The 21,313-nt window shown below is 47.7% G+C and overlaps 3 protein-coding genes and 1 long non-coding RNA gene across 4 annotated transcripts; 3 read left to right on the top strand and 1 right to left on the bottom strand.

The window, feature by feature from the left end:
* Positions 1-713: 713 nt before the first annotated feature.
* EGR1 (early growth response 1) lies at positions 714-3,744 on the top strand. The gene is made up of 2 exons (XM_064671620.1): positions 714-1,142; positions 1,447-3,744. Exons 1-2 carry the CDS (start codon positions 908-910, stop codon positions 2,742-2,744), a joined length of 1,533 nt encoding a protein of 510 aa, XP_064527690.1. The 5' UTR covers positions 714-907; the 3' UTR covers positions 2,745-3,744.
* A 1,224-nt stretch (positions 3,745-4,968) lies between these two features.
* Positions 4,969-9,749, top strand: LOC135422459 (uncharacterized). Its single transcript, XR_010434489.1, has 2 exons — positions 4,969-5,265; positions 8,707-9,749. It is a non-coding gene; the product is annotated as an uncharacterized LOC135422459 (long non-coding RNA).
* Positions 9,750-10,184: 435 nt separating this feature from the next.
* On the top strand, positions 10,185-15,718 carry CCNG1 (cyclin G1). Its single transcript, XM_064671618.1, has 7 exons — positions 10,185-10,335; positions 10,736-10,999; positions 12,019-12,272; positions 12,860-12,938; positions 13,021-13,119; positions 13,364-13,558; positions 14,200-15,718. The coding sequence occupies exons 2-6, from the start codon at positions 10,736-10,738 to the stop codon at positions 13,553-13,555; spliced, it is 888 nt and encodes a 295-aa protein (XP_064527688.1). The 5' UTR covers positions 10,185-10,335; the 3' UTR covers positions 13,556-13,558; positions 14,200-15,718.
* Positions 15,719-17,424: 1,706 nt separating this feature from the next.
* Positions 17,425-21,245, bottom strand: NUDCD2 (NudC domain containing 2). The gene is made up of 4 exons (XM_064671619.1): positions 20,956-21,245; positions 19,399-19,447; positions 18,015-18,166; positions 17,425-17,754 (listed from the first exon to the last, which is right to left on the bottom strand). The coding sequence occupies exons 1-4, from the start codon at positions 21,142-21,144 to the stop codon at positions 17,671-17,673; spliced, it is 474 nt and encodes a 157-aa protein (XP_064527689.1). The 5' UTR covers positions 21,145-21,245; the 3' UTR covers positions 17,425-17,670.
* Positions 21,246-21,313: the final 68 nt, after the last annotated feature.

Here is a 21,313-nt window from a genome sequence, read left to right as displayed (position 1 = left end):
CCCTTTTCCGGGAGCGGGCAGCTCCCGCCCTGGGCGCGCTGCCAGCGCCCAGAAAACTCCTCCGCATCGGGGCTGCCGAGCTGACCGTGAGCCGCCGGCGCTCGGCTCCTCCGCGGGGGCTGAGGTGTGTGGGGGGGGGGGGCGAGCAGTGCGAGCTTAGCAAACATGGGGTGAGGGCGAACGGCCCCGGGATCCTCCGGGCGCCCCCCGCGCCGCCCGCTCGGGCAGCGCCCGCGCGTTCCCGCGGCTCCGGGGGCGGGCGCGCGGCCGGCTGCAGCCTTGGCTCGGCGCCCCCCCCACCCGGAGCCGGAACCGCCATATAAGGAGCGGGAGCCTCCGCCGGAACCGGGACTTATAAGGCCGTTCCCTTATATGGAAAGTGCGGCGGGGGTTTCCGGCGGCGCCGCCGCGGCCGGCGGGGGCCGGGGGACCCCGCTCCCCGGGGCCGGCGGCGCTGCCGGGGCGCTGCGGAGGCGCTGCCCGCGGCCGGGAACAGCCCCGCACGGGGCGCGGGGCTCCCGGCGCGGGGCGGGCGGGGCCCCCCGGCCCGGCTTTCCCCGGTGCCAGGCGCTGACGCCAGGCGGGGTCCTCCAGGCCGCAACCATATAAGGGCTTCCTGCTTTCCATATATGGCCATGTACGTCATGGCCGGGGCGGCGCGCGGCCGGTGAGACCCGATATATAGGGGCGGTGTTGGGGCGGGCGGGGAGCCGAGCGCTTCCAGCGGGCACAGCCGGGGGGAGCCCCGGGCGGGCGGGCGGGGAGCCGAGCGCTTCCAGCGGGCAGCGCCGGGGCCACCGCGGCGCGGGGCGCACAGCAGGCGACGGCCGCCTCGCCGCAGCCGGCCCGTCCGCCGGCCCCGCGGCGGCAGCGCCATCACCCGTCAGAGCCGGAGCCCCGCGCCCTCATGGCCGCGGCCAAGGCGGAGATGCAGCTCCTGCCCCCGCTGCAGATCTCCGACCCCTTTGGCGCCTTCCCGCACTCGCCCCCCGCCATGGACACTCACTACCCCAAGCTGGAGGAGATGATGCTGCTCGGCGGCGGGGGCCCGCAGTTCCTCGCCCCGCCCGGGGCGCCCGAGAGCGGGGGCTTCGGCGCCGCCGGGGAGCCCGGGGAGCAGCACTTCGAGCACCTGGCGGCAGGTAAGCGCGCTGACCCGGCCCGGGCGGGCGGGGAGTCCCGGTCCGCCGCGGGGGCAGCGGCGCCTGCGGGAGCTCCGCGCTGCAGCGGCGCCCCCGGTCCCGGCGGCCGCGCGGGGGGATCCTCCTGTTTGCGTCAGAGCTCCGGACTGGCTGCGGCTGGAGCGCTGCCAGCGGCGCTGCAATATGTTACGCTCAATTAGTGATTAACCAGAATCTGGGGCTGCGCTGCGCTGGGGATGGCTCGCGAAGCTCCGGCAGCGGCTGCGGTGGCTGCTGGAAGTAATCGCTGTTCCTCTCTTTTCAGACACTTTTCCCGAAATCTCCCTGAACAACGAGAAAAGCCTGCCAGAAACCAGCTATCCCAACCAAACGACGCGGCTGCCGCCGATAACCTACACGGGGCGCTTCTCCTTAGAGCCGGCCCCCAACAGCGGCAACACCTTATGGCCAGAGCCTCTCTTCAGCCTCGTCAGTGGGCTGGTGGGCATGGCTAATGCACCTCCCACCTCGACACCTACTTCATCATCGCCATCCTCCTCCTCGCAGAGCTCCCCACTGAGCTGCTCAGTCCAAGCCAGCGAGAACAGTCCAATCTATTCAGCTGCACCAACGTTTCCCAATTCCAGCTCTGACATTTTCCCTGAATCGCAGACCCAGTCCTTCCCCAACCCCTCTGGAGCCCCCATCCAGTACCCACCTCCAGCTTATCCGACTGCTAAAACCAACTTTCAGGTGCCAATGATCCCGGATTACCTGTTCCCTCAGCAACAGGGAGAGCTCAGCCTTGTTCCGGCTGATCAGAAGCCCTTCCCAGCCCTGGAGACCAGAGCACAGCAGCCTTCCCTCACGCCACTGTCCACTATTAAGGCATTTGCTACTCAGACTGGTTCCCAGGAGTTGAAGACCCTCAACACTAACTATCAGTCCCAGCTGATCAAGCCCAGCAGGATGAGGAAATACCCAAACCGTCCCAGCAAGACCCCTCCTCACGAGCGACCCTACGCCTGCCCCGTGGAGTCCTGTGACCGGAGGTTTTCCCGATCCGATGAGCTGACGCGGCACATCCGCATCCACACGGGACAGAAACCTTTCCAGTGCCGCATCTGCATGCGGAACTTCAGCAGGAGCGACCACTTGACCACGCACATCCGCACGCACACAGGGGAGAAGCCATTTGCCTGTGACATTTGTGGCAGAAAGTTTGCCAGGAGTGATGAGAGGAAGAGGCACACTAAAATCCACCTTAGGCAGAAGGACAAGAAAGTGGAAAAGGCAGCTCCAGTCTCAACTGCTTCCCCAATTCCTGCCTATTCATCCTCTGTGACTACATCCTACCCTTCCTCCATCACCACCACTTATCCCTCACCGGTGCGCACAGTGTATTCCTCTCCTGCTCCGTCTTCCTATCCGTCCCCTGCACACACCACATTCCCCTCCCCTTCTATAGCAACCACTTATCCCTCTGGCACTGCCACTTTTCAGACCCAAGTGGCCACCTCCTTCTCATCTCCAGGGGTCACCAATAATTTCAGCTCTCAGGTGACCTCAGCACTTTCAGACATGAACTCAGCCTTTTCTCCAAGGACAATTGAGATCTGCTGAGATGACCTTCTGGAACAGGAGAATTTACCTTTTCCATTGGTATTATCAGACATGGAGTCTCCAATTACTCCCCCAACACCATACGTTGCAAGGCTATTTAACTTTAGTTTAAACTTCAGCTGCCTGAAACAACTGCTGCTTAAGTTTTCCACCTCTGTTGAATGACTTAATTTGCATGGACTGTGGATATAAGTTCAATATAATTTTCCCCGTAAACAATAGTCTTTTATTAGGAAGAAAGGACTTTTGATTAAGTATCTAGCTGATGTAAATTGTACATGTGCCATGGTTTTGCTTTCCTTTAGGGTACTATTGATGTGGAAAAAAAAAATCTTTGCATATTCATATTGTATTATTTGGAGTTTGCAGGGCCATATTTTGTAAATGTTAATTCTATTTCAGTGACAATGCTGTAACGCGTTTCAAACTTCTTTGGGAACAGCACTTACTGTATTTGAGCATGTTAGAGTGATGCTGTGTAAATATCATCTGATGAGACACTCACATGTGGCAGAAGTTTTGTTTTAAAAGTTAAAAGTCTTGGTGCCTTTTTGTGAAGCCTTGCTGACGTCATGCATTTGTGTGAATGGATGCTTTGCATCTTGCCTTAAAGTGAAAGGGATGTTACTCGAAGAATGTAAAGGAAAGCAGGGAATGGGTGGGGAGAGGAGCAGGAGAAAGGCCTGAGGGATGGAATGTAAGCAAAAAAAAAAAAAAAATCCCACACCTCTCAAAGTCTATTTTTGTTACAAAAATGTAAATTTATATATATATTCAGGAGTTGGAATGTTGTAGTTACCTACTGAGTAGGCAGCAATTTTTGTATGTTATGAACATGCAGTTCATTATTTTGTGGTTTATTTTTACTTTATAATTGTGTTTGTTAAAATGAAAGTGACTGTTTGGCTTCTAAACACATTGAATGCGCTTTCCTGCCAATGGGATATTTGGTGTACAATACCCTTCAGAAAAAAATAAATAAAATATCAAGTCGTGCAGACTTCCACGTTTTCCTTTAAGTTACTACACAGGAAGACTGTGCCACAGCAATCCTGACTCCCTTAGTGGCTGCAAAGCCACAAATGCTGCTTGTCTCCTGGAAAAATACCTGTTTAAAGAAAGGAGATCAGTCTCATGTCCAGTCGCTTGCAAAGGCTTGGATGGAGCACTCGCATCCTTGCATTAGGTGCATTTCCTGCTCTTTTGAAGTAGCCATGATTACTGTTTTTTGGCTTCTCCAGAAGCATGTGAGCTAATCTTGGGAAGAAAACCGATTCTCCCAGTGCTGAAAGTTAAGTTAGAAAATTAGAATCTCAACTGTGTTTGTAGGTAGCCAGAAATCTTACTGGGTGGGAAGATAATAGAGCAGTTTCAAGGCTGGAAATACAATAAGCTCAGTCATAATGGCTGGTTGACAGAAGGTGGCCCTGCTCAGCTGAGGGCTGTCGTGAGTTCCTCTTTGACACAGCACAGGGCATGTAAGTGTGTGGCCCTGTCAGACTTTATTACAGCTGTGTCAGTATTTGTAGGAGAAAACCCTTCCTTAGGGGATGGTTTGAAATACATTCCAGTGGCCACTGCAGACTGAAGTCAGAGGAGTTTCATCCCTGAGAACTAGTGGTGCAGGTACAGAACAGGGTTCTGGTGTCTGTCCTTTTGGGTGGGCTCTCTACAAATCACTGGTGTTTAGGGTTGTGAGTCGCTGGCATACACGCTATTTCCATGGCCTTCATCCCATAAAAAGCGAGCAGATTCCCGGGCTGGGAAAGCACCGACCGCGCGTTTTCTGCGGGATCTCCCGCTGGCCGGTGGCCCGAAGACAAGGACATCCGATTCTTAAAAAGTTCTCTTCTAGTCCAGCTGGGAGGACGAGCCGGTTCCAAAGAGGCTGTTCCCAGGGAACCAGCAGGTGCTGCCACCGACCGGGGGAAGCCCTTTCCCTGCGGGAAGCGCAGCGCGGGGGGAGGGAGGGAAGAACCTTTTTTTCCCCCACTCACGGGCAGGAACCGCGCTCGCCCGAGTCAAAGCCCGGCTGCCGGTGATCTAAAGCTGTCGGCGATCCAAACCTGTCGGCGATCCGAAGCTGTCGGCGATTCCAAGCCCCGGCTCCGACCCGAGCGGGGGCCCCGCGCGCGCACGCGGCTCTCGGGGGCGCGCCCGGGCCCCGTCACGCGGCCCCGGGCGGGCGGAAGCGCCGCGGCCGCCGGAACCGCGCGGGCCATATTTGGCTCTTCCTGAGCCGCCTTTTATGGCACTTCCGAGGCCCAAAAAAGGCGTTTCCTGCCCCGGCCGTTCCGGGGCCGCTCCGCGCAGCCGCTGCGGACCCTGCGGAGACACCGCCCCCCCCGGGCACGGACCGGGAACGGCCCCGATCCAGCCCCGGGAACGGCCCCGATCCAGCCCCGGGAATGGCCCCGATCCAGCCCCGGGAGCGGCCCCGTTGCGGCCGCTGTCCTGCGCTCCTGCCGGTCGGTGTCGGCAGCAGGGGCCGAGTCGCTCCCCCCCCCCGCCTCCGAAAGAGGTAGGATGCCCGCCTGACCCCCCCGCAGAGCCCGGGGACCGTGTCCACCAGGACCGTGTCCACCAGGACCTTCCCCACCCCGGCTTCTCCTCTGCGGGGCCCTTCCACGAGCGACTCTTCGCCTGGACGGTCCGAGCCCGGGCGGCTGCTCTGTGCTTTATATGCACCGGATAAAAATGATTATTAGGTTTCCTTTTCCTTTAGAAATAAGGAGCTAAAAATCACTTAAGGCATGCTTAAGAGCCCAGTGTCTCCTGTGGGTGTCCCGTTGCGTTGTGTCCTGTTGTTCTCTGGAAATGCCACTGGAGGCTCTCTATAAAAACTGGTGAAATGCAGCTGTTAAAGATATTTCTGTTGAGGCTGAAAATTGCTCTGACCAAGTAGGTCACTGGCCTTGACTGAAGAGACGAGACTTAACGAGGAGTGGAGAGACCTCTCTGCAGGCAGAGACTGTAGTGAAGAGATACGTGACCGCGGGTCCTCCTTTCCTCCGGGGCTCCCACTGGTGCAGGTCCAGACCACAGGGGTGATTTTGTGCATCTGAGCAAGACCTCAGGTGACCCTAGAAAAAATAACTTTGTAGACTCTGAACTAGTATCGGGGGGAGTGAAGGTGGTCTGAGCTGCAGCAGATGGCCTTGAAGGGCTGCCCCCAAGCACAGGTTCACCTCTGTCAGGTTTGACTAAAGCTGGATGCACTGGGTGAAGGCTGGCTCATGAAGAGTGTCTTTGACCCCTTCTAAACCAAACTGTTAACTAGGGCTGAACTTCTCCAAATCAAACTCTTCACTAGGTCTAGGGTATTTCTTGAGTTTTTTGGTATAAGTGGCTGTTTATTTCAAAATTTTTTCTGTTTTTGGCCCAGTAGACTCAGGAATCCCCCAGAGTTATGTGTGTAGTTAATGTTTTTATGAAGAGGGCTTGGCTGTGGGATTTTTGAGCTAAACACTCCCATGTTTTTACCCGTGTACATCATCTTAATGTAGCCCTAACAAATACTAGTTAGACCTAGAAAAGAGATTACATGCTTTAAAGTGCACTGAGACTCTAGGATGAAATATGAGCTGTAGCTAAAGAACAAGAACTTTTATAATAGTTAAGTTTTTTTGCTACAATCAAAGTGACTTTGTTTTTAAAAATCAGCCTTGACTGATAGACTTTAATGATTTATGGTCTTGACTTGAATGAAACTCTCTCTTCAAATAGCTGGGGCTGATGCTTATACATATTCTCTGGCACTTTGCAGGGTTCAATTTGTGATCATTGTTTGGCACAGTCATAATGAAAACGATGGATGGTTATGAAGGAGTATTTCTAACATGTATATTTCAAAAGCATCATTAAAGTATTCTTCTTGAACTTTTTTTTTAATAAGCATTTAGGCTCATCTTTTTCTTTTGTGAGCTTTTCCTACTACTTTTTTGTATCTCCAAACGCCAATGATGTTACACAATGATGCCACCAATAAATGTTGATACTTGAAAGTTCTGGTCTCCAGTGTCCTCTGTTAGGTTGACCTGAGGAATATGACCTGACTTCTGCTATCCCAAGTGCTGTGACAGTGGCCTTCTCCTCTAGCAATAAAACTGTTGATCACAAATAGACTTGTGAACATCAGAGTTGGAAGTTTGATTTGAGACAGAAGTTTGATTTGATGGGTAAAAGGCAGTGAATGCCTTCAGCCTTTTGCTAAGATGCAGTTAAAACTTTAAAGCAGACTGAGCATTACTTGTTATCAGTCAGTGGCTGTTCTCCAATCTGACAAGGTTAGTTGGGGATGGCTTTAGAAGCTCTTGAAATCATGTTAGGTAATGAATATGTAAAATGTGTTTATCCAAATTGCTGCACTCATTTGACTGCACAGGTGTGTGTGGCTCTCGGGTTATCGACCTGAATGTGCCCAGCTATGGAGCAAGTCACTGAACTTTCTGGTGCATTCCAACACGTGACATTCTGTAAGCTGAGTGCATGAACTGGAACTGTGCTTCCAGGTTTGCCTGCATTTACAGGAATTCTAGTCACAGCAGCCTTGGGGAACCCTCAAAGTACTGTAAACACACCTTAGTAAAGTCGGAGCTTTGACTTCCTAGCCAAAGAAGTGTCATTAAGCTACGGAGTGAATGCATTTAGTTTTACCATTTTTAATGGTTTTGACTCTGTTTGTCATTGGAATACCTGAAAGAACACTGGAACAGAAGGAAATGAAGGGCCAGACTCGATGAGGAAATCTTATTACAAATTTCCTGGAACACTTAGAATACTGTCTAGAACGTTTCTTCCTAATTAATCAGGGAACTAGAGTTGGAAACATGACAAAGTTGAAGGAAATGTGCAGCAGTAGCATTTTGTTGTGAAGATACTTGTGATTGAAGGTCTTGGCCATGATTTCTAACTTCTGTACTCTCAGGCACACACAGCCAAATGGTAGTAGGTGAAAGAAAGAGTTATGCTCAGAGTTCTTTTGTGCAGGCTTTAGAGATTTCTGATCATTTCTCAACTTTAGGGAGAGCAGCTTGTGTCATACCCGGATCCGAGCTGTTTGGCTCCATCAGAGATGGCGCCAGCAGGCTTTAGATATCCTGTGCTGCCACCTTATGTCTGGAAACAAAACTGACTTGAACGTTCTTACCAGGAAATACTTACGTTAATGCTCAAGTGACCTTGTAACTGTAGCTCTAGTCTTGACTATGAAAACAATCACATCAAGTTATGCAGTTTCGGTTCCTTTGATTTTCTTCAGGAATCTGAGACTAAGCTTCTTGGTGGGTTTGGGGGGTTGGGCTTTTGGTTTTTTGTTTGGTTTTTTTTCGGGTTTTTTGTTGTTTTCAGTTTGTTTGGTTTTTTTTTTTTTTTTTTATTGGTAGGAGAGCAGTGGTGTTGTCCTCTCCCCATTTGCTTGTGTTTTTTCTTCCTCCTTCCCAGTTCCTCCCTGAACTCACAAGGAGTAGAAAGCTGTTTTATTTTCTAGCTCTGGATGCCTGGAGACAAACACTGGAATACATATCTTTGGAGCATAACATAAAGAACATGACTTACATCTAGAAGTTTGTAACTTCTATTTTCTGATGCTGCTTTTCATGGTTCATTCCTGCTGTCGGTTGGCAACAGCCAGAATGCTCTGTGAGGGCAAACTCCACTCTTGTAGATTCTTGGCAAAGGATGGAATAACTCACAGGTGGGGTCTGGAGTGAAAATGGTTCTGTTAAAATAAGGCAAAGAATACAATAAATAAAAATGGGCATCCTTTTTATGTATGAAATAAATACGAATAAAATGCTAATAAATAGGAATTAAAAAAGGCACTTTTTCATTTTATTTGCTGACATCTCTCATTTTTTTATGCAAGAAACCCCCTGTAGTGAGTAATCAGAACAGAGGTGTGAAAGCGAGGAGCCTTTGACTTCCACAGTGCACTTAACTTTCCTTTTTTCCTCTCTTTCAGGACAGGAAAAAATCATTTAATTCAGCCCAGCCCAGTCAAATACTTTGGTGTTTGAGCAGCCAAACTTAAGAACCTCCAGACCCATGAGCCTGCATTGGAGGAAAATCCACTGGAGCAGCCAACACTACTTCACCTCCATGGACAACCCTCTGGGTCTGGGCAAATGCAGCCTCTGAGGGAGGGCAAAAAGAGCAGGACCTTGGCCTGTGAGTGTCTGAGAAATAAGGGAGAGACAAATGTACGGATCATCCTCTGCCTCAGGAGACCAGGAAAAGCCACTGACTAAAAAACTAACATGCTGGTCCACAGGGAGCCCCTGCACAGGACTGAACTTTATTCTGTGCTTCCTGTCAGTTCCCACGTGAGCCCAAGTCTCCAGTCTGGGTCATGCAGGACTTAAGGTATCAAGTACAAACTCTGAGGATGTTTGTGAATTAAGGTGGTAGAACTTAAAGTGTATTGTTTACTTTTTCATTCCTCAGAATTTCCATGGTATTTGATATTAAATACCTCAGAGGGGTCTATCATCCTTGGGGACGGGCGAGTTCTGGCTGCAGTTCCCATCTCCCTACAGGCCAAAGCTTGGTGTTCCCTGTGCTCCAAAGGTGCACAGGGAAAGGTTGGAAATGCTGTTGGCACAGACCCTGCTCAGCCTGGGCCGTGACTTTCCATCTTTCCAGCTCTTCTGTCCCTTCCCTTGGATTTTCCTAGGAGCTGTGATGTGCCACGGGCAGCCGAGATGGCCAATGCCTCCCTTAGTCCCAGAGTCCCCAGGATGGAACACAGAGAAAATAGCAGGAATATGAAAATTTCATGCACTGAGAGTTTGTGGTGCTCTGGATCAAATCTTGGATTTATAATGTTAAAGGAGAGGGTGGGGTTGGGCAGCACTTGGCTGTTTTGGGGCTTCTCTCTCTGCCTCCTTGTCATTATTGTTCTTATCACTGCTATTGTTACTATTGTTAGTGTTATGTATTATCATGAATATTAAATTATTGTATTTTTCTTGGTTTCCATCATTAAACTATTCTGATCTCTCCCGACGAGGTGGATTTTTTCCTTTGATCTCTTCCCCACCTCACTGCAGGGGGGGCTGGTGCCCAACTGCCGGCTGGGGTTCAGCCATGACTCCGGGGCAATTCTGGGGGCTCAGAACCAGACTCACTCGGTCGGTTTTTGGGCTCCCACAGAGAGATCCAGTGCTGCGTTTGGACGGCTTGGAACTGAGCCCGAGTCCTGCGATTCCGGGCTCATAAGCAGAAACCCCGGTGCCACGTTTTGGGGGCTCAGAACTAGGCTCACTTGGTCAGTTTTTGGACTCACAAGGAGAGACCAAGTGCTGTGTTTTGGAGGCTCAAAATCACTCTTAGAGCTTAGAAGCACAGACTAAATCCTGCATCCCGGCTGCGGGCCGGGCGGGAGGCGGCGCCGGGCCGGGCGGGCTGTGCTGGCGCGGCGCGGCCACCGGAGGGCGCCGCTGGGGCGGGTGGGGCGGGGCCGCAGCGCTCGCCCGGTGCCGCGGGACCGGACGGAGCCCGGAACAGACCCGGTACCGACCCGGCACCGACCCGGCACCGCTCCGGCCCGCGGCCGCCCCGCCAGGGCAGGGAGCGGGTCGGCACGGACACGGTAAGGGCGAGGGGTCGGGTCCCGCCGGCCGCGCGTTTGGCTCCCCCGCGCCCGTCCCGCGCCGTGCGGTCGCTGGGTCGGGGCTTGTCCCGTTGTCCCCCCGTCCCGCCGGCGGAGCGCGCAGGGGGCTCGTCTGCCGGCGGAACCCCCGCGGTTCAGGAGCAGGGGACAGGCCCGGGCATGTCCCGGGAGGCGGCGCCTGCGCGGCCCCGCCGTGCCCCGCACATCCCCCGCACATCCCGGGAATCACCCGCGGCTGGGGATAACCTGGGAATCGCTGGGGCTGGGGCTGACCCCGCGTGTGCCCGGCCGTGTGCCTTTGCTTTAGAAGCGGCTGTAACTCGGTGAGTTTTCCCCCGTTCGGCTGCTTGACACGCTCGCGGGTGTTTCGTTGTTGCAGATGATCGACACCCTGGCGAGCACCGAGGCCGAGGAGCTGCTGCTCCAGCTCTCGGCGCTGCTGGAGCAGGAGCTGCGGGCTCAGCCCAAGCCCGCCGGGCTCAGGCTGGTCGAGGCTGCTCACGACAATGGCCTCCGAATGACTGCCCGGCTGCGGGACTTCGAAGTGAAAGACCTGCTCAGCTTAACTCAGTTCTTTGGCTTCCACACGGAGACGTTTTCCCTGGCTGTGAATTTCTTGGATAGATTCTTGTCCAAAATGAAGGTAAGGCTTTTTAAAGTATAAGCTCTCAATCGTTAGCTCCTGCTCATTGCGTTAGAACATACTGGGTTTAGATGGCTAAAGGTTTAGCTCCTTCCAAAGATTCTGATTGCACCAGGTGTTCCCTGTTCAGATTTTAGTATTCTTAAGAAAGCTGTTTCCTCTGGAGAAGACAAGGAATGGGGCATCAGTGTCAACTTTAGGATGCCCATAGGCTGGGAAATGCAGAGCATCTAATGGGTTAGACCAAGACAGACTGTCTTTCCTGTCGCATGGATACAAGAACATCTTAAATTACTTCTTATTTAACTGCCTTTTCAACCTGCCTGTGTATATCAAGATGCTGTTCAGCACTCAGAGTCTGGTGAAACATCAGTTAGCACTCCATTCTCCTGTGCAGAAGTGACATGCTGACCTGGGTTGTTTTTAATTGTCTGACAAGACAGGATTACCACTGTACAATCTGGACAAGAACAAAAGCTTGTTTTCCTTGTGTGTTAAAACAAAAATGAGAAAGCTGGATGGGAAAATGATGATTTGAAAGACTTCTGAATCCAAAATAAGCAGTAAAAATGTGGACTGCAATGTCTGTGAATAAATCTATCTATATATGTACATATAAATATGTGTGTGTATATATATTTTTTAAAAGAGTTAGAAAACTCCAATTTTTTTTGTATCAATGTGTACAACACTTAAAGTCCTAAAAGCTTTTGATTAGGCTATTAGAGAACCTCATTAAGAAATTAGTTCTACCTCAATCAAAATATATTGTTCTGCAGTCTTGCTTTTTAGATGAATGAGGTGGAACTTGTAGTGTGTAACTGTCTTCTTCTTTGGTTAAATAAAAAGAATATAAGGTAAAAGACTTAGTTCTCAATCTCCAAAAAACAGAACAGCCCCCCTGCCTCCCATAATTTTTTCCTACAATACATTGGTGCCTGCAGTTTGGTACTTACATGTTGTAATGGCTGATCAAAGGCCTTCCTCTCTGAAGGTAACAACAATTAATTTTTCTTTAGGTGCAGCCTAAACACTTGGGCTGTGTTGGACTCAGCTGCTTCTACTTGGCTGTGAAGGCATCAGAAGAAGAAAGAAATGTGCCCTTGGCCACTGACTTAATTCGGATAAGCCAGTACAGGTTCACTGTTTCTGATATGATGAGAATGGAGAAAATCATACTGGAGAAGCTGAGTTGGAAAGTGAAAGCTACAACAGCCTTCCAATTTCTGCAGCTGTATCATTCACTCGTTCATGAGAATTTAAGCTGTGAAAGGTAAAATAGCTAATATTAATTTTGCTGTTAACTGCATATGATCAGGAAGCCTATGCAGAAAAATAAGCAGGGAAATTGCTCAAGTGGCTTTTCTATACTTTAAAAATCCCACAAACTTTTCCCTTTATTGGTAAATATCATAAATGTGAGTATGTGTGGTTTAATATTATTTTAAACATTGTTTGCATAAATTGATCTAAAGAGTATTGCTCTCTGAGCTGAAAACCAAACTTGCTCAGTAATGATGGTATAATGAATCTCTGCTTATGCTGCATTAAAGTATTGCCTTATTGCAAAGATTGCAAAATCTGGCTTAAAAAAGATTCCTTTTGCTAGTAAGCACTAAAATTCCCTGTTGTTAAACCTGTTTTGACAATGCAACTCTCCCCAGCATAGCACAACATTTATTTTTAGCACTAGGACTGCCAAAGCTGAACACCTGTTTGACTGTAACCCTAGAACTTTTGGGACAAACGAGGTCTTTGTTTAGATAATGAACATTGTTGCTGCTTCTGTGAGTTCCCAGGGTGATGCTGCCGTGCTCAAGCTTGCATTTTTCTACATTCACTCGTCTGTTTTTATTCTAGGAGAAAGTACCTTAATTTTGAGAGACTTGAGACTCAGCTTAAGGCCTGTCACTGCAGAATCATGTTTTCTAAAGCCAAGGTAAACATCTTGAAAGTTCAAAGACAGTGAAACTACTGAAACTTAACAAAGCAGTGTTCAAAAACGTTGTCTCTCTCTCCAGCCTTCTGTCTTGGCACTGTCTATTATGGCACTAGAGATAGAAGAACAAAAGCTGCTGGAGTTGACAGAGGCATTGGAATTTCTGCAGTTGCATTCCAAGGTATGTACACACAGAGTTTCAGGGGAGGACAGAATTAAAATGCATGCAAGGGTCTACACAGTGGGGAAGGGGCAGGTGCATTGTCATAGTGGTTTCTTTTCTGTCTTTGTTGTGGTGTTTTGTTGTTTTTTTTCCATTTGGCCTGGGATATTTGGCCAAATTTTAGATGAAGCTGGAAGTACATGTATGAAATAAGGATTTAACTAGTTATTAATGACAGAATCTTTTCTGTCTTGCTGTTTAGATAAACAACAGAGATTTGACCTTCTGGAAGGAACTGGTTTTAAAGTGCCTTACAGAATATTCCTCGAGCAAGTGCTCCAAACCAAATGTCCAGAAATTAAAGTGGATTGTGTCTGGACGTACAGCACGGCAGCTCAAACACAGCTACTACAGAATAACACACCTTCCTACCATTCCAGAGACCAGCTCATAAAAGGTAACTCCTTGCAAAATCAACTCCTGATAATGTAGAAGTAATTAGCTGTTAACTGCCTCAAAGTTTCTTATTCCATGTGGGTTACCTCATGGAAAATGTGTAACATAAACACAGTAGGCCTGTCTTAGAGGCAGGTCTGTTCTCGTGTTCATGCTTGAGCCACTGCTGTACCTAAAGAAGTGACAACTTAATATATGAACACTGGAGAACTCATCCTCTGGTGTGCTGTTGTAAGCAGAAATGTTCTATAGACATTGGGACCTCATTCAAACTAAAATTTGGAGTAAAGCTGGTAAAAAGGCAGAGAAAAAACTCGACTTGCTCCTATTCTAAAAAAAAAGAAAAAGTAAAATCAGCCTGTTAGGATGAGTTTCTTGTAATTGTTCACTTAAACTGCTTATCAAGGAAGACAGTTTTAATACCATTTTACTGTTCAGTAAAGTCTAAAATCTGTAATTCAGTCATTCATGTTACTGCAGTTTTACTCTGTAGAAACTGTGAACTACTTCCTTACCCAGACTTCAATTGCAGAGGCTACACCTTTCCTGCTGTATTGCTGTTGTCTTGCTGCATTAAGATCTTATGTTTTGTTTGGCTCTTGTAGAAAGCCCTTCAGTTGACTGGTTTGTTTGTTTTTACAGGAGAACAATAAAATGAAGGAAAAAACATCCTGTGACCTTGTCAACAGGCACATGAATACTTGAGAAACAAAGTCTGAACCATGATCTTAATAATGAAGAACTCAACTCATGGAAAGAACATGTAACATTTCAGACTAAAGATCCTCCCAGCAAATACGTTCTTTTCATGATGATTACAACAGAATGTGGTGTCACTTTTCAGTCTTACTTGGCAGACTGTTCACTATTCAGTGAAACACCACAATACAAGGAATTTTAACACCTTACAGTTTGTAGAGCAGCTCCTGTAATCTAACCTTGGTTTACTGTAACTGCAGGTGCTGAATCATATATTTAATTTAAAAAATCGGGTTCACTTTCCGAGGATTACATGGTACTAGAAAGATACGACGTGCAGTGCTGCAGTGTGTTAATCAAACAGCAGACTAATCCCACTCACTGCTGCTGACAATAGCAAATTCCTGTCAGCCCACCTGACGTGCTGTTTGGGCAGTGTCACCACGTGTCCCTGCTGAGCAGGGCACTGGCCTTCTACCATAGACACATTAAAAATTAGCCTTTGTGATACCCACTGAATGTGTTGAGTAGCTAGAGCAGGAGGAAAGTTTAATGCATTTCCTTATAAAAGGCAGTCACTAACACAGCATCAGTAACTGCAGTGTTTTGTGAGAGCCGTAGTTTGCTGAGATTACAAATAGGAATTAGTTCCCAGAGTGTAAAACTTTGTGATACCTAATGAAGGCCAAGGGAAAGTACTGGCTCACATGCCCTAGATCTGACATTAGTTTTGCTGTACTAAAGGTAAATGCTGATGCTGAACAGGTACATTGCCACAGGCACAGCAGGAACAGGGCTAATTCCCCATCTTGGACTGTGTGTAGGAGCAATCTGGTTGAGAAACATTGAAGATTGCTTCAACTCTGATCTCTAATGGTAACCTTTGTAAAATATAACTGTTTTTTTCTGCAGACCAGATCAGTGCTTGAGGCATATTGTGCTTCTAGTGCTAACAAGGAAGTGAATAATAGGAATGTATTATTGTATGTTAGATGACTAGAGGTGCTGGGGGAACGTTGCTCATGTCCTCTTGAATTCTGCATCACTGTGGGATGGGGGATGTTAGCAACAGGCTGTGAAAACTGATTGTCATTTGGACCAGTGTAGTGGAGAAGGAGAGATCAGAGTGTGGGCTTAGGTGTTAGCCAGCCAAGCCTTCCCATTATGGGAACAGCTGAGGGGGAAACCATTCAAACCAGTTAAACCTTTCACACAAGACTCCATACCAAAGCTCTGTCCTGGACTAATCAAGTCTCACGAGCTCATGGGAGTGACTGCACATGAACCATGTAATTGGGTATTGCACCTGCCAGAGCTCCCTGGGCATTGTCCTGGCTTGTGCAAAGCACTCCAGGGATTTGGACAAAGGTGTGCTTGGCCTACTGGGAGAGGATACAATTCCCATTGTCCTGTCTCAATATTAAGATATGTACCTTTCAATTAAACATTGAAATGTGCTTAACTGGTCAGCTTTTCTCTTTCTTGTTATAAAACATCTTAGTAGGAAGCCTATAAAGTGACTTACACCCGAACAGTACCTGGAGGAAAATTTCCAGGCAGGAGGTAAGACATTATGGAGAAGTTTATTCAGGTTTTTTTTGTTTGTTTGTTTGTTTTTTAAGAGGTTGTGGCTGCATGGGAAAGGCTGGACAACCACAGGAGAAACTAAAGGTTCTTGATTACAATTTTTTCAACTTGCCCCACAATTACTCTAAATTCTTTGAGATGTGAATGTGTCGAGACTGAAAAGACTGACTTAAGTAGCTTAGACTGTTCAAATTTGACTTCAGCTCTTCCATTATTTATCTAATAGTTCATAACCATTCCAAGTGGTTGAAATGCTTCATGGCTGTGTCCTTAATGGTGTGTACAAAATTCCTCATTGGCAAATGCAAAAGGTTGTATAAAATAATAGCTGAGTTTACAATGTGGCTATTAAATTTAAAACTATATACAAAAATGTACAGCTTTCTAGATACACTGTCAACAATTTGCACACTCTATGTTGGCAATGAATAAATGCAAGATAGCATTTCCTACCTAGGGACTCCTTTCTATTCCTTTGAAAAGTCTTTATATTTTCTTACTTTTAAAATCTTGATTATTTTTATGGGGAGACTATATTACATTAACACATAAAATTATCTATATTCAGATTTTCACCTGGCCTTTAGTTTTCTAGCATTGGTTACCTGGTAGCAAGCATTAATAATTAGTGCTATATTTGACAGCACAATGCATTGTATTTTGCCTCAAATAAGGTTTTACAGTAGTTGATTTAAATCACTTTTTAGAATGACATTACAAGTTCTCAGAGGGCTGCTACAAAGGGAAAGTGTAATTGTAGCCATCCTAATATCCTTCCTGTTACAAGTTAAAAGAAAATATTAACTATAACAGCTGTTCTTCAACAGTGAATCACAGAATGGGTAAGGCTGGACCACAGGTGGGGCCATCTGCTCCAGCAGGGTCATCCCAGAGCACATGGCCCAGCATTGTGCCCAGATGGCTCTGGAATGTCTCCAGTGAGGGAGACTGCACACCCTCTCTGGGCAATCTGTTCCAGTGCTCAGTCACTGCACAGGCAAGAAGTTCTTCCTTGTGTTCGGGTGGAGCTTCCTGGGCATCAGTTCCTGCCCGTTCCTCTTGTCCCATTGCTGGGCACCCCCGAGCAGAGCCTGCTCCATCCTCTGACAGACATGGATGAGGTCCCCTCTCAGTGTCTCTTGAGGCTCCCTCAGCCTTTCTTCATAAGGGAGATGCTCCATCCCTTCATCATCTCTGCAGCCTCTGCTGGGCCTGCTCCAGGAGCTTTCTCTTGTCCTGAGGAGCCCAGACCTGGACACAGCACTGCAGATGTGCCTCACCAGGGATGAGCAAAGGGGCAGGATCACCTCCTGACGTGCTGGCAATGCTCTTCCCAATGCACCCCAGGATCCAATTGCCCTTGTCCCCCAGGACACACTGCTGGCTCAGGGACAGCAGCTTGTCCACCAGAACCCCCAGGGCCTTCTCTGCAGAGCTGCTCTCCAGCAGATCAGCCCCAGCCTGTGCTGGTGCCTGGGGCTGTTCCTCCTCAGGTGTAGATAAGCAAGAATAAGATGTATAAAGACAAGTGGTAGATTTATAACTCACTAGCTAATAAGAAAAAAATACCCAAACCAAACATTCTGCTCAAAGATGTTAGTTTTTTATGTACACCTTTCTCTATAATTTGTCCCTTAGTATTATAAGGTAATTGCAGCTTATAAATCAGCTGGTAACATTTTATCTTCATTCTGCTGGAAGAGACCTTCACTTAAGTAATTACTTCTGACAACAATCCATTGAAGAGATCACTGAAGTCTTCACCAGTTCCATGATTCCAGTCCTTAACTGTAACATGTAAGTCCTCTAAAAGAACACAGATGAAGTTTACTTTTCAAGACTAGAAAAGTCTGGTCCTCCTTTGCTGTAGTTTCCAGAAATTTCTGCCCCACTGAAGTCAAATCCAGGGTTCTGATGGAGGTAAAAGAAAAAAAAAATTCAATAAATAGATTATTTGTAATAAAAATTCTTAAAAAAACCCAAACCCAACCAACCAACCAAAAGCCTAAAACACTTGGTAATATTCTACCGCTGTAACAAAGACATATAATAATCAACTTGTCATCCATTTGTCATGGCACTGGGCAGCAGAACCATTTTGCTCAGCTTTCCTGACCATAAACTCTGTGTGCAAACACAAAATATAAGGAGTTTATGGTCCTTTAACTTGCCTCTCTTTGGAATCGTTCCAGTGTGAGCTTCCTCTGCATCTGGTCCTGTACCCAAGGATCAGCAGCATATTCATTTTCTAACAGAGATTTCCAACAATTTCCAGCATCTCTATTTGTCTTCATTAGAACAATTCGTATCAGCTGCCTGTCTTCTGTTGAATGAGAACACAGAGAACAACCTTTAGACTCAGTCCTGTGTGCCAGTCTTTTTGTTTTGGTGAATTCACCATTAACAAGCACGGGGTGTGTGAAGTAATTGAAATTCTTAATGCCAATGCCAACTGGGTTATTGATAAATAAATAAACATTAACAAGAAACAAAAAGGCTGAAGCAAAGATAGCCTGCACTGTCATCTCTCCCCTTTCTGGCCTGAAGTTGTTTTAAGGCATTAAAACACAGTGCATAAAAACTTCTATTGCAAACATAAACTAACCTCTTGAAGAGCTTCACAACAGAGAAAAGATTTAATCTATTAATACAGACACCTCTGCTAAGGCAATAATGATTTGAGGTCAGGCTTCACAGAGAGTTATTACCAACAAAAGTCAGAACTAAGTTTTAGGGACATATGAAGGGATAGTTAATTTGCTTAGACACAGTGTGCATGCCCACAGACAATATATTGGAAGCAGATTTCAAAGTTAGCATGTGGGGTGCTTAGTTCTACTTAAGTGAATAAATACAGCATTGTAAGTGTATTTTGAAGATTATTCACATACTGAAAAAGATGGGCTTAACAATGTTTGTTAACACTTCCAGTTTTCATGCTTAAGTTACTAAATTATTAATCTATATTTAGAAGAAATATTGAATGGAAAACAAAATTCTTCACAGGAAACATTAAGTGAGAGGCACAGTCCACAAACATGACTGCCAAAACATGCTGAATATTTTACAGTATTTATAATATAACAATCAGATATGCTTTTTTTGCTAATTATATGTAGCTACCTTAGCGGGATTATTAAATTTCTTTTAGATTCTCTGGGACTGCAGATTTTGTCACCCCTTCCAAAAATATAATGCATAAGAGAAGGAGAAAAAAACCCCAGGAAAGGTAACAATTATGGAGAGGCACAGACCACACAACTGTACCATAATTATTTACCTTTAAATGATGGTGTGCAAAAAACTTCTCACCTATATGCAAGTGTTTGTAATCCACTGACTATGGCCTTCCAGGATATGGCATTTTCCCATTAACCTTAATCTGTAGGGCTTTTATAGTACCTCAGTTCCTCAATCCAGCAATAATGACGGCCCTTTTTACAAAGCTATGTACAGGGAAGAATCTGTCCCATTAAAAAGGGGGATGTAAACTCTTCTGCAGCACATATTGAGAAGTTCTACTGCCTTTATGTCATTTCAGATGCAGGTTATTACCTAATGTCCATGTTCCTTCATCAGTTACCGTAGAGTCAAAAAGTTTACCCTGCAAAAGACAGGTACAATATTACAAACCAGGAAAACCTCAACAGCATCCAGTTATACTGAATCATGAAGTTTTACTCACAACTTACCATCTTGTTTTCTGCTGAAAACAAATAGGGTGATCTGGCCCTACAAGTATAGACTTGCATATAGACTGTCAAAGAATTATTGTTTGTTAAGCAATCTTTAGAAAATGAATAATTTAATACTCATCACTGTTTCAGTATCTGGACTCACTGGAATGGCTTGTGTTTCTCAGCAGGCAATGCCATTTTTAGTACTCTTGCCATGAAGATGTCAGGGTTTGTGCCAAGGGTCTGGTGCAGGGTCCATACAGTATGAACTGTTGTTACCAATGTGAAAGTAAATCTGCCTCTGGTTTGGTTTTTTTGGCTTTCTGGAGCAATCAGAACTGAAATGCTGCCCACATCCCTACCCAGAATGTAAATCCATGTGAATTTATTCTCTTTACTTCTCACAGAATCATAGAATGGTTTGGGTTGGAAGGGACCTTAAAGATCATCTCGTTCCACCCCCTGCCATGAGCAGGGACACCTTCCACTATCCCAGGTTGCTCCAAGCCCTGTCCAACCTGGCCTTGAACACTTCCCGGGATGGGGCATCCACAGCTTCTCTGGGCAACCTGTGCCAGGGCCTCTCCACCCTCACAGGGAAGAACTTCTTCCTAATATCCAATCTAACCCGATCCTCTCTCTGTTTGAAGCCATTCCCCCTTGACCTGTCACTACATGGCCTTGTAAAAAGTCCCTCTCCAGCTCTCTTGTTGGCTCCCTTCAGCTACTGGAGCACAGGAACAGTCTGGAAAAACCTCGTGCAGCTGGACAAAACTGTTTCTAATAAGCTTATAACTGACTAGTTTATTATGCTGTTTCTAACAAGAAAAAACCCACTCAAACGAAACATTCTGTTTAAAGATGTTAGTTTTTTATGTGCACCTTTCTCTATAGTTTGTCTGTAGTATTATAGGTTATTGCAGCTCATAAATCAGCTGGTAACACTTTATCTTCATTCTGCTGGAAGAGACTTCACTGAAGTAGTTACTTTTGACAACAAGCCATTTAAGAGATCACTGAGATTTCCACCAGGTATATGATTCCTTTTGATGTATGAAACCCTACATCTCTAAGGAAGAACACAGAGGAGCCACAGGGCACAGGTGTGGAAACTTCCCAGGCAGCGAGGGGCAGGACATAAGGACGTAGATTTAAGCTGCACCAGAGGCGATTTAGGTTGGACTTTAAGACGAATTTCTTCACAGACAGGATGATAAGACATTGGAATGGGCTGCCCAGGAGGAGGTGGACTCACCGTCCCTGGAGGTGCCCAAGGAAGGACTGGACGTGGCACCCGGTGCCACAAGGTGTTGTTGGGCCACAGGCTGCACTCGATGATGATGCTGTGACCCTGTGACCACCCCGGCGCCCCGCGGCCTCCGCCCCGGCCCTGCGGCCGCCCCGTCCCGTCCCTCCCGGTGTTCCCCGGCGGTACCTGCAGCAGCTCCTGCCCTCGCACGGCCAGCGCGATGTCGCGGCTGCCCAGGCTGCACCGCACGTCCTTGGCGCGGGTGCCCGGCGGGACGCGCACCTCGATGAACACCTCCTCCAGCGTCTGGTACCAGCGGCCCCACGGCGTCCCGCAGGGCACTACCCCGCTGCGCTCCTCGAACGGCGCCGACATGGGGCACGGCGGCTCCGGCGGGCACCGCTCAGCACCGCTGGGCACCGCTCGGCACGGCTCGGCACCGCTCGGCACGGCTCGGCACCGCTCGGCACCGCTCGGCACGGCTCGGCACGGCTCGGCACCGCTCGGCACCGCTCGGCACCTGAGCGACCGCCGCCCTCAGCTC

Source organism: Pseudopipra pipra, chromosome 15 (genome assembly GCF_036250125.1).
Source record: "Pseudopipra pipra isolate bDixPip1 chromosome 15, bDixPip1.hap1, whole genome shotgun sequence".
NCBI lineage: Eukaryota > Metazoa > Chordata > Aves > Passeriformes > Pipridae > Pseudopipra > Pseudopipra pipra.
Note: the sequence above shows the minus strand (reverse complement) of the source record. Positions and strands in the feature narration are given on the sequence as shown.